The sequence below is a fragment of the Vicia villosa genome, unplaced genomic scaffold (genome assembly GCF_029867415.1).
Source record: "Vicia villosa cultivar HV-30 ecotype Madison, WI unplaced genomic scaffold, Vvil1.0 ctg.000363F_1_1_3, whole genome shotgun sequence".
Classification (NCBI taxonomy): domain Eukaryota; kingdom Viridiplantae; phylum Streptophyta; class Magnoliopsida; order Fabales; family Fabaceae; genus Vicia; species Vicia villosa.
In genome coordinates this window covers 414590-427521 of record NW_026705164.1, presented here as the reverse complement: position 1 = coordinate 427521, position 12932 = coordinate 414590, and the positions used below count along the sequence as shown (strand labels likewise).

Here is a 12932-nt window from a genome sequence, read left to right as displayed (position 1 = left end):
ACCAAGAGCATCTCGACACTAAACAAAAGAATCATCTGAGTCTGAATCGGGACACACATTCATAATAATATCACCTAGCTCCTCGCAAGCGCTACCTGCAAAACTAAAGTTCAAGATAGCTACACTATCAATATTTCAGTCCCACGAACCATGTAACCAGTAACCTGCTTCATCAATTTTAAGTCTAGCGAATTGGGCTGCTTCGAAGAGTTCTGGAAATAAATGCTTCAAAGGAACAATACCGCACCACCTGTTATTCCATAAATCAATCTCTGAACCTCTTCCCATTTTGCAAGATATACTGTCCCTAAACTAACTTGTGTATTCCCTAACAAAACTAATAGAAAGCCTAAGATCACGCCACCACATTGACTATTTTAACAACTTACACTCTCAAAATGATTAAGGACTAATGCTTAAATGTCACCATATCTGAATTGTAACAAGGAGTGCCAAATTGAATTCGTGTTAAAAACAAATCTCCAGGCCCATTTACCAAGCAACGCCAAATTGAAAAACTCACATTTTTTTATTCCTAGACCACCCCCTCTAGCTTTAGTTTACAAGTGGAGGCCTAAGAAAACTAATTGATTTGTTTCTTATTCTCCACCCCACTCCAAAAGAACGCACACTGAATTCTACTGATCTCTTGAATAACACCATTTGGGGCTTTAGAGAAATGAGAAAAAGAAGAAAGGTATTTAGTTCAAGACAACATTTATAAGGGTTACTCTACCACCGAGGGAGACATTCTTACCTTTCAACGCAATCATCTTATTACGAAGCTTTAAAGGGACTGGATCCTGAAATTTTGGCACTTTACAATAGATGTCAAGATTGATACCCTAACATCAAAAACAATGTTAAGACAGATGTTTAGAAATCATTTGTCTGACATAACAAATTTTACCAAACTATGAAGTATGCAGAAGTAAATTACAGAAGGTAAAATACACAGCCAATTGTTAACACAGTTCGGTGCAACTCACCTACTTAGGGGGCTACCAAGTCAGGAAGAAAATTCATTATGATAGTATTAGTTCAAAGCTAAACAACCCTAGTTTACAACTTATTGCCTAATCTCTACCTTGTGCAACTTTTACCTAGGATACTCCTAGATATGAGACCCCCCTCTCATTTACAATCACCTCTATGATAAAACCAGTCACAAACCAGTGACAGTATCAAAAGTACCAAATAGAAGATTACACTTCAAATACCAAAAAAACAACTCAGATTTGCTTAAAAGCTTATTACTGAGAACAATAACTTGACACACAGTCTGTTCTTTACTTCAAAGCTTCTAAGTGATTGGCAAATAACAATCATTTTACCTCAATGTATCTAAAGATACAAGGGTGGCTTACAAAAACACAAGACACTCTCAAAACCTAAGACTCTAAACTTCCTCTAATTTTACAAAATCGTGAAAGCTATGAAAAACATTAGGATTATATTTCTCTTTAAGTACTCCTCAGGTGTCCATGGGCTTCGTATTCTTCACCCAAATATTTCTTGATCCACAAGCTGAGGGCTGCATCAAATATGCAGAAAATCTCCTTGAATCTTGGAACAAAACATCACAAGTTATCTGAATTGTCTCAATATCCAATCTTAGAAACTTATGCACAGTTGGAGATTTAAATCAATTGTTCCAAATAAAATCTTCTTGACCTGCGCAAATAAGTGAGATATATCCACAAATAATCTCACAAAATCAAATCAAATTTGTCAAAAAAATAACAGCAGTTTAGTGTCTATTATGATAATTGCTCAGGATGTCACGACATCTTTTCCACCCACTCCGCCACCCATCAAATGATGTAATTAAGCTTAAAGTTAATGGTAGTATATTTGACAATTGAAAAGATTTTGATTATGGAAGATTGATTCGAGATCCATTAAGTAATTGGATTTATGGATTCTCAGGTAGTCTTTGTATTACTACTAATATTAATGCAGAGTTGAAGGCTATCTTTTACGGTCTTGAAAAGGCTTGAAATAAAAACTTCATGCGTGAATAGGATTACAAAACTGCTTTTGCATTGATTTAATATGGTGTGCTTCCCACACATCTGTATGCTCCCATAATCATTTGCCTTTGTAGTTTCATAGAATATCCTTGGACACCTCTTTTCATTGTCCTTTTAAGGAAAAGGAATATGTGTGCATACCTGCCAGCTAAATTTTGCTTGGGTTAGGACGATTACAAGAATGTAAGGCCCAATTCGTTTATTCAACTCTTGATAGAGGATGCTATATGAATTATTTTCCTTGTCCTTAGTCTTGCTTTTTTTTTTCCTTAGCATAAAATAATTAGTTATCTAAAATCAAATTAAACCCCACGTAATTTCATCTTAAAATAGAAAAAACTCCCCGAAATTAGTAAAATGGAGTAAATTTCATCTTTTTAAAAAGTAATCAGTAAAATGTCACGGATTCAAATCCGCGTCTCTGTAATCAAATGTATATGCACAGCTATCAATAGAGCCAAATTAACGAGACTGAACAATATCTAATTACTTTTTCACACAAAAGTGTAGCACCAACATACATATTTTGCAAAATATTAAAACAAAATTTAATCAAATCATTTCTTATACCAAAAATAGAATTCACTATATACATGATATCTAAAATATCCAAATCAGCTAAAAATTCCAAACTTTAAAGTTGACCTAAATTATTTAACTCGCAAGATGTTCTTCATCATCAAAATTATGAAGCTCTTTTAAGTACTAAATTCTCCCCTTTTACTCACATTCACACAAAAATTTGGTTAGGATGTATTATGAGCAAAATCTACATAAATTCTTTGCAGTTAGAAAATTCATACATTAAGAAGTTAATGTATTAATAGCTAAATCAATTTCAACCACTCGTATAATATATTTTGCAGTTGGAGCTAACTTCAGCATGATAAGATTGTTTTAAATTTAAATCACATATATAATGTAACCACTCAAATAAAACAAAATTCGGGTCACATACATTTTTGTTCAATTAAGTGTGATTCAATTTGGATGTGTGGTTCCATTCAATTTTATGGGATTTTTTTAATGGTCTTAAAAATGTGTTAGGGAGGATATTAGTAGTAGCCTTCTTCAAAATTGTTAGATAGAACCACTTGGGCACTATTGAATTTATGCGAACAATTTTATTTCTTCTGTCAAATAATGGTAGAAACACCTAACTTTTGGAATCTATTAGCAAACAAACAATATTTATGACATCTTACCACCCAACTAGAAAAACACCAACATGCAATCATCTTATAGTTGTCCTTACTAGTGTCCTTAAGACACTGATTAATTAGTACATATCTGATATACTCTATTAAATACATCAAATTTTTAATGTAGTATATACTTGCCTTTGTTTAGAACATTTCATGTCAAAAACAAAATCTATATGAGATTGGCATCTGAATTTGCAGCTGTATGTTTTACAAGAAATCACCATTGTCAGCAACAATCATTGTTTACACCTGTGCCATGATTTGCATGACAGAATCATAAAACTATTAGATTTGGCTGTGAAAGAGAATAAAAGATCTACAAATGTTTGAATTCACAGTGAGATTGCCAGAATCACGGCGAGACACTGCAATTTTGACAAAAACTACACTTTGGAGCTTCAACAAAATCATAGTGTCCCGTTATCTTTGTCAAACTGCCGATCGATCCAAACATAAACTAACAAAGTAGAGCAGCAAGGCCGCCCTCTTTAAACTTAGATCTCGATCCAATGGTCAGTGATGCACCGAATGCGTGCATTAGTGACTACAGTGATAATATATCCTCTATTTTAGGACATTACTAGTTTGCACCTAAATTACATAGTTGATAACTCGAATTTTCAATACAAAAAGTTTCGAATATATGATACGACGGAACTAAGGATATAGAGGATATGTTTACTACTACTAGTTCTAACAAAAGAATATCCCAAGAATGAAGAAGCAGCACTTGAAAACAACATATAGAACAAACACTTAACCATTTAGTTTTTGTAATATGAATCATAAAATTAACACTTGAAGATAAATATACAACCATTGGTGATGAAAAATTCTAAGATCTGTTCAAATGCACAGAGAAATTAAAGGTATAAGGGTTGAAACAATACAAACAAAAGTTCTCTCATCTTTGATAAATCAATCAATCCCAACTCATTAAAAGTTCTGTTAGTACTCGACCGATGACGCCGGAACAACGCAACTCTACTCGTTCTTCCAAGCATACAAAACATGCGAGAAACCAAGACCTTGTTGCAATTTGGACTCAGAAAACCTCTGAGAGAAAGACCACTGCAAAACATTCGCATCCGAAACAGGTTGAGCATTCCAAATCTTATCATGAGACAAACATGTTCTAAACATGAAAACAGCATTTCCAATAGAACTACCAAAAAGCCAATTATAAACATCCCAATAAACCTCAACTTCAAATCCATCCACAAGTATAGTATAGTTTCCTCTAAACTTCCACTTCAACCTCTTCACCTGCATCACAGTCTTACTATCTAACCGAATCACAAGACAAGGATCCTTAGCAGTGGAAGTATCACACTCAATGACAAGATCATGAATTTTACCATTATCACAAAACACAACCTTGTTACCAAACAACTTCTTACCAAAAACATGTTCTTTCTTAGCAACAAAAACAGCTTTCAAAGGTAAAGGAACAGCATTTGATTTCTTAAAAGCTTCTTTCCTCAAATCACCAAGAAGAAGCACCATTTGTTTATCAACAACTACTCCTACAAAAAAACCCTCCAATGGTTCAGGCCCAACACCAAATCTAGCTGAAGAAAGATCCCAATACACATCAATCTTACAACAATAAGCTTCCAAACTCTTACAACCCTTCCTCTTGGAAAAAACCCAAGGCTTTATATCAACTTTACACAAACACTGATTATTTGAAGAATCATCAATCCCAACACTAAACCCTTGACCCATTAAACTTTTACTCCATGTGATTGTAATTAAGCAAGATCTACCTCTAATTGAACATTGGTAGACACAAATCACAAGATTCTGAGCAGTTTTGCTTGAATTTGAAGAGGATGAATCTGAAACCTGAACTGCATTTTCCCCAAAACAAGATGGGAAATCCTTCATTTTTTTTTCCTTCAATTTTCAAACTTTATGATGGAATTACCAAATTGAAAGAAAAGGGTCACCGAAAAAAGTGGTATCTGAGGCAAAGACAGAGAAATGGCAGAGAGGTGAAAAACAGAGTATTCACCTGTTTCAAGGCATGTGAGAGAGTTTAGAAGAGATTTGAACCCCACTGGTGAGTGAATCTAGAGAGAGGAGCGTGGAAAGTTGAAGACAAAATTGAAGGAAATGGAATGTAAGAGAGTAAAACAAGGTTACAGAGAAGCAGACAAAAAAGTATAGTTCTTTCACACTTTCACTGTCAATCACTCTGTTTTTTTTTTTTTTTGTTCTAATAACAAATCTCAATTTTTTTTATTTTAATAAAATAAAGTGTGTAATTTTATAATGTATTTTGATGATGAATTGTGAAGGAAGAGATGGGTAATGAGATGGTGACAGATCAGGGAAAGAGAAAGGAGACAATAGGGAAGAGAATGGGAACTGGGTATGATGCTGTAAAGGCTGAATTGTGAGGGTTACTCAACACTCATTAAAGGTAAGGTTTGAGATGGAATAAGAAAAAGCTTTTTTTTTTTTATTGCTATGTCATAATACAATGCCATAAAAATGATTTAGTAGGTGTTTAGATTTGAAAATTAAACATACTTTTCTCTCTTCGGTGATAATTTGACCAAACGAAATATATCAAATATGATATTTTTAGGAAAGTCGTATCAGAATTTGAAACATAGAAATTTTGAAGAAGGAATTGTGTGTTCCTCGTATATTTACAAGCATGTCTTACGATAAAAAAGACAAACATCATCGATAAGAAATAAATGAATCATAAGGTAATATCTAAGGATATAGTATGATACTTTATTGATGACCTTGTATTGGTCTAACCCATCAATAAAAATAGTAAGAGAAACATACATGTGTGGACTTGAATGAAGGTGTTCAATTGGTGGGACCAAGGGCTGAAGACTGGATGTTTTATTATTGAACAAATAGTTCTCAAAGCAGCTTCAAGTGGTCAAGCATGAGAAAACATATTCTAACAATCAAAATGCTTCATATCATTTGTCTGTGACACTTTTGATTTCTTAGCACTAGAGGCAGTGGTTCGTTTACAGATAGTCCAAAGGCTTATGCATAAGAGTGTTGTTCTCCTAGCTCAATGAATGTAATTTTTAAGAGAATTGATTTTGTTATACAAAAAAGAGTAATGTCATAACTTTGTTGCTCGTTTATCATTTATTTATGTTGGTGATTTTAGTATCACCAATCTATTTTAGTAGTAATGTGATTTACTATAGGTCGATGCAATTATGCGTTAAGCTTGGAAACGAGTTAGGAGAGTGCGGAGTGCACGCTCGTCGAGTCAACGTATAATTGAATACGAATAATTGAAACGGGGTTCCAAGGGGCGAAGTCCCTGGCGGGGTACGGGGCAGCGCCCCGTCGGGGTCCAAGGGGCAGAGCCCCTGGCAGGGTGCGGGGCAGCGCCCCGTCGGGGTCCAAGGGGCAGAGCCCCTGGCTGGCGGGCGGGGTGCGGGGCAGCGTCCTGTTTGAATTTTTTTTGAATAGTTGTACCCTTTCCCAACCGACATAACTGTTTTTTCTGAACAGGTGTGTCATTTCGGTTTCTATTGTTGATCTCCTATATAAGGAGTCATTCGGCCTTGATTTCGGATACGAAAAATAATACTTCCTCTCTACATTCCTGATCTGTTCTCTTTTGTCAGAAACAGATTGCTCTTCGAGAATTATCCCCACAAAGATTTTGTGAACCCAGACAAGAATAGGGTCGAAATACTTTGTTCGGAAAGTGTACGAACACGATTCTTCGAAGTTATCCAGGATTATCATACCTATTTTCTAACAATTTATGTATAATCTCTACTGTCTAATGTGTATTATATATAATAAAGTTACATATAAATAACAGACAAATAAACAACAAGTTGTGCTACTACCCCTTTTTGAATGAAAAAACTATTCTTTTTTTTTCAAGTTACATTCACTGTTCTATGAGAAACAACATTGTTATGCATGACCCTTTGCTTTCACTATAAAAGATCAACTGCTTCAGGAGCTAGAAAATCAAAAGTGTCAAAGCCAAATGATATGAAAGCATGTTGGTTGTCGGAATACGTTTTCTCATGTTTTGCCACTTTACTTGAAACGCCAATGAGAGTTGCATATCCCACATTAAAACATGTTTCCCTCCTACCTAACCAACACACCAGAACATCTGTTGGCCTAAATGTCAATCCCCTCTCATTTGGGTCTGTCAATAAATTTACATGTGTCTCTTTCTTCACATATACTCCGGCGTACCAAAATATATTAAATAAGACATATTTAATAAAGTCATGTCGGTATTTGACTCCTAGAAACTCCTTAAAAATTATTGTTTAATCCATCGTAACTTTTAAGGATATACAACTTAGCATGGACATACAGTGGCGTTGACTATGATAAAAAAGCAAACATGCACCAAATTACGATGGAAAACAAAATCTCGATGTAATAAAATGTCAAAATAATGATTTGGAGCTTTTGAGTTGACACAATTTTTCAACATGATTTTGAGTAAATCTGTGAGTATCCAAACACATAGATATGTGTGTTTGATTCTACGATGAAGAAAATTGATTTTAAGTGAATTGATTCTAATTAAAGATGAATTAAATATAAAATAATTTATATTTAGATAATATATAAAATTTAGGTTGAACAAGATATTTAAATATAAAAAACACAATTAAACTCAAAATGTATAAATTCTAACTTCTAATAAAACCAATTCTAGAAAATACAATCAACTCTAGTTTATCCATGTACAAAATGTTTTGAATGTGAAAAAAATATACATAAATTAATTCAGTTGATAAGGTTTTTTAACTTGAAGTCAAATTTTGTTGATAGATAACAAGTTAGTATATTAAATTTTTTTTAAAACCTCATGATTATTAAATTTTGAGATTCTCGACTAAATCTTTTTTGTATTAATAAATCAAACAATATATATATATATATATATATATATATATATATATATATATATATATATATATATATATATATATATATATATATATATATATATATATATATATATATATATATATATAATCAAGAAACTGTATTTAAATTCAAAAAAATATAATGTGACACGCACTGATGAACAACTAGAGAGAAGATTATGTAGGAGTGTACTTCATGGTAGTTTTTTTAATAGATAATAAATAGTATATTATACAGATGGAAAAGTGAAGGTTGAATAAATCAATATTCCCTTGATTTGCAATTGCATGTATTTAAAGAAAAGGAGTGGGGAGGGGATGAAGTGGGACCCACAAAAGTGGTTTGAAAATGCAAGCACGTTGTCCATCAGACAGCTAGGCGAACAATAACATACGTCCTCACCGCACAGGTCAGAATAACGATGTCTTGCTAATTTAGGACACAGAGTACTGGTAGCAGTAAACCATCATTTTGTTCTTCATATCAAATTCAATCCTTCACTTATGATTTTACGGTACACTTGGAAATAGACCCTTAGATTAAAAAAGAATCCTTGCTAGGTCAAGTCATTTGAACGATAATATATATTTTTTTTTTAAAAGATGGCCTAATGAAAAAGAGAGAAAATAGAAAAAAAAGTAGGAGTAACAAGGAAGTTTAACTAATTTAAGTTGTGTTTGGTTGATAGAAGAAATTGAGAAGAGAGAATAAGGTGAGATAGAGTATAAGAAGAGAGAAGTAAATGAGAAATATAATAGTAGTAGTAGATTTGTTATATTGTTTGTTTCAAAAGAAATATAAGATAAATAGAAGAGAGAGAAGTATGTAAGATTTTAAAAAGACAAAATTATCCTTATGTTGAGGATTGAATTACTTTTTAATAAAATATAATTTAATTATAATTTATTTATTATCTTAATCAATTTAATATTATATTTTAGTGATTAATTAAATAAATATAAGAATATATTTGTCTCTCTAAAAAATTTGCATTTAAATATTAATTTTATAATTTTATAGAATTAATATAACATTAAAATTATTCATGCCACAATTAGATTGAATTAAAGGGATAGAAGTGGAAACAGTGTTATATTAATCAATCTCTTGTGTTTTTTCGCTGATTTGAAGAGAAGAGAAAAAATGTGGGTCACATGCTATTTATTTCTCTCTCACCAATTTCATTTATCTGCCAAGCAGAAGAAATACGTCCTCTCTCCTCAAGCTCTCTCGTCTCTATTTCTCTCTTTCCTTTTTATGTTGTTCCAAGCACACCCTTAGAGAATATGACATCAATTTTATCATTAACTAAAATGGTTGAATTTTATCATCAATTTTATACAAGCCCATATGTCTCTTAAGCAACATATATTGGATTATCTCTTGCGAACAGGTTAAAGAAGATTTTGCACTCTTTGATTTTTAATTCTCAATTTGTTTTTTTAAGTCAAAAACAAATGCAGGATGGTGTTCTTATTTTAAATGAAGTTTTGGATTTCACAAAGAAAAAGAAGAAATCTTGTTTGTTGGTGAAGGTGGGCTTTCATAAAGCTTATGATTGCGTTTCGTGAAGTTATTTGAAGTTTGTTTTGGAGAGAATGAGTTTTGGCAGCACTGGACTCACGCATTGGTATTCAAGAGTTCGATGTTCATTTTGATTAATGGGAGTCCTACCGAAGATTTCGGAGTTTTCAAGGACTTAAGGCAAGGAGACGCCATCCCTCTTTTCCTTTTCTTGGTGGCAGTAGAAGGTCTGACTAAGATGGTGCAAAAGGTTGTTAGTCTAGATGATTTAACAGGTTTTCGAGTGAATGATTACATCCATTTCGAAATCCTCCAATTTGCGAATGATATGATAATTATATGTGATCCCTCATGGAGCAATTTATGGAGCTTGAATGGTATTTTACGAGGTTTTCGAACTTGTGTCAGGTCTATGTGTGAATCTTGCTAAAAGTAAGATAATTGGCTTAAATGTGGAAGAGGACTTCTTCCTAGATGCGTCAACGTTTCTTTCTAGTAGTATTGGTTCAGATCCTTTCTCTTTTCTTGGGATCAAGTAGGAGTTAACCCTAGGAGAAAGGAGGCGTGGAATTTAGTGTTGTTAAAGTTGCGAAAGAGACTATCTTGGTGGCGGGGTCTCTAATTATCCTTTAATGGTAGAATCATGTTGATTAACGTTGTTTTGTCTAGTTTGCTTGTGTATTATTTTTTCGTTCTACAAGGCGACGAAATTGGTGTTAAATGAGATAACTAAGATTCAACGACAATTTTTTTGGAAGGTACCAAGGACAAAAAGAAAGTTTATTGGCTCAGTTTGGACCTTATTTGGTCTTCAAAGAAGGAAGGTGGTTTAGGTTTGAAGCATGGTGGGAGATTTAATTTGGCGCTGTTACGCAAGTAGCATTGGTGTTGTAGTGTTATATTTGGTAAGATCCTAGACTAGAGCGCCCTCGCCCAACAAGTGAGCAACCCATGAGGAATATAAAGGATTCGTCCGAGAGGTTCCTTGAACATGAAAGTCAAGTAAGAAAGAGCCCCCACTGACTCCATGAAGATAACTGGTCAATAACCTCCACTAGTTAGAGGGGAGCGGTTAAGACCATGTCAAGGAGCTAAAAACCTTAGGTGTCGAAAACTCCTATAAATACATTTCCCCTCAAAGGGAAGGGACAAACTTTAAGTCATACACACTCTCCACTACTCAAAGAGAATTACACTCCTTGTAACCCTAACACACTATCAACCTTACCGCTCGTCTATAACCTACCAATATCGGCCACCAACAGGGACTCTCACCTCACGTGATTTTGGTCCATTAAACAGCCTAAAAAACCAACGCATAGGGCTTCTCGCCGCCGTAAGCAAACTCTCACTATCTAAACGTGTTATATACCTACAAATGTCTCTGAGCCTCCATGCCCTTGGAGGAGGAACACACGTATTTACTTTTTAACTAGTGAAATGGCGCCCACCATGGGGTCCTTGTAAAACTAACATGGGCCACACCTCTTTTAATAACCATCACCTTTCCTACCATACCCTTAACTCCTAGACCTATCCATTGTTGGCCATGGTGAACAGGAGATTTTCATCCCCTACACCCGAGGATATCATTGGTACAGGCGATGTTGATGCCATGCAGAGATGGACACTGCCATGGATGAACTATGATGCCATAACTTGGCATTCGAAGATGACGTCCAAAACATCAAGCAACGCCAACAGGAGGTCAACTCCGGAAAGAGGTGGAACTACTAGATCCTCAGCCACTTTCGGACAAAATATAGGGAGCCCCTATTCCCAGAGATTTCAAATCTCCATTCTTGACCAAGTTCGATGGACGCAACGATCCCTACAAACATTAAGCATCCATCAACACGCAGATGGACATCATAGGAGTGTCAGACTCTTTAAAATATAAGTTGTTGCCAATCACCCTCAAGGATGCCGCCCTTAGATGGTACATGGGTCTCCCCGTACTACTATTAACAGGTATCAAGAATTGGTAAGGAAGCTGGTACACCAGTTCGCCACCAGTCGCCACAAAAAGATGTTCACCACTAGCCTGTTTAAAATATAAGATTCCTCTTTAGAATAATTAATCGTATTTTTTTCATGCTTCCTTTACGGTATCCCACATTTATTTTAGTTTGACCCCTTTTGCACTATCTTTTTTAGCCTTGAGATTTTTGACTTTTACATCCAACTTACATCTAGCTTTCTAATTTTTTTGTCATGTGATACTAATACAATAAAGTATATTGAAGTTGGAAAAAAATGAAACAACATTCATTAATGTAGTATCGTGATTAATGACAATAACTCGTCCCATAATATCTAGATTCTTCAACAAATTGTGATACATCTATAAAGTCCAACTAACATTATCCAACCAAGTACTTGGGCTCTAGCGGGAAAGGAGTTTTCACTAAGGACGAATCGTTCGGGTACTACCCGAGTTCGATTCTTGGTGGAAATAAGACTTGGCCAGTGAGTCGTCCCTCCGAACCACACAACCAGATTAGTCGGTTCACTATGTGGATCGGAACTAGTGGCTAAATAAAAAAACATTATCCTCTTTTTCATAGTTCATAAAAATAAATTCAATTGAATTTGACATCTCTTCAGAAATAACATCAACAAATTCAAGCAAATATGGTTTGCATTTGTTAGTTATGTATGCTGAATGTATAATATATCCTTGAGGATTTTTAAAATCGTCAAAATTACATATCTAGAGATATATTTGTCTTCATCAACAAATTGTAATATATGTTACATTTCAGTTCTCTAACCCCTTATAGTCTTGTTCTTTTTATGGCGAATATTACAAGCTTATTAAATATTAAATATTAGTCACACGCTCGAACTTCTTTCTTTTCTAAGTTATGATAATATTTTTGGGAAGAACCATGTTTATTGTCATCTCTCTAACAAGTTTCTTCTCTTCAAAGTTTTAAATGACCAACAAAAAGGGTGACCCTCTAAATTGTGATCCAAGTCATGATCGTGTACTCCACAAACAGTAGAAATAACTCAAATATTTAAAGACGAATAATACCCACGTAATCTGAATGAACAACCATACTTTCTTGTGCTGGTGTCATTGTGTTTCAACTTTTTATTTATTTTTTTATACTCGCCACCTCTTTCACAATCCAACACAATAAAATACTTTCTTTTATTAGAATCGAAATTAGACTTCTCAATAATTATGACAAAACCTAAATTAACAAGTTGACCACGTACTCATTTAAGCATATCATCTCATAAGATAAACTTTTGT

At 34.0% G+C, this 12932-nt stretch overlaps 1 protein-coding gene across 1 annotated transcript; it reads right to left on the bottom strand.

Annotated features, from left to right (window-relative positions):
- Positions 1-3510: 3510 nt before the first annotated feature.
- LOC131627404 (uncharacterized) lies at positions 3511-5622 on the bottom strand. Its single transcript, XM_058898263.1, has one exon. It carries the CDS (start codon positions 5126-5128, stop codon positions 4223-4225), a length of 906 nt encoding a protein of 301 aa, XP_058754246.1. The 5' UTR covers positions 5129-5622; the 3' UTR covers positions 3511-4222.
- Between the last annotated feature and the right edge of the window lie 7310 nt (positions 5623-12932).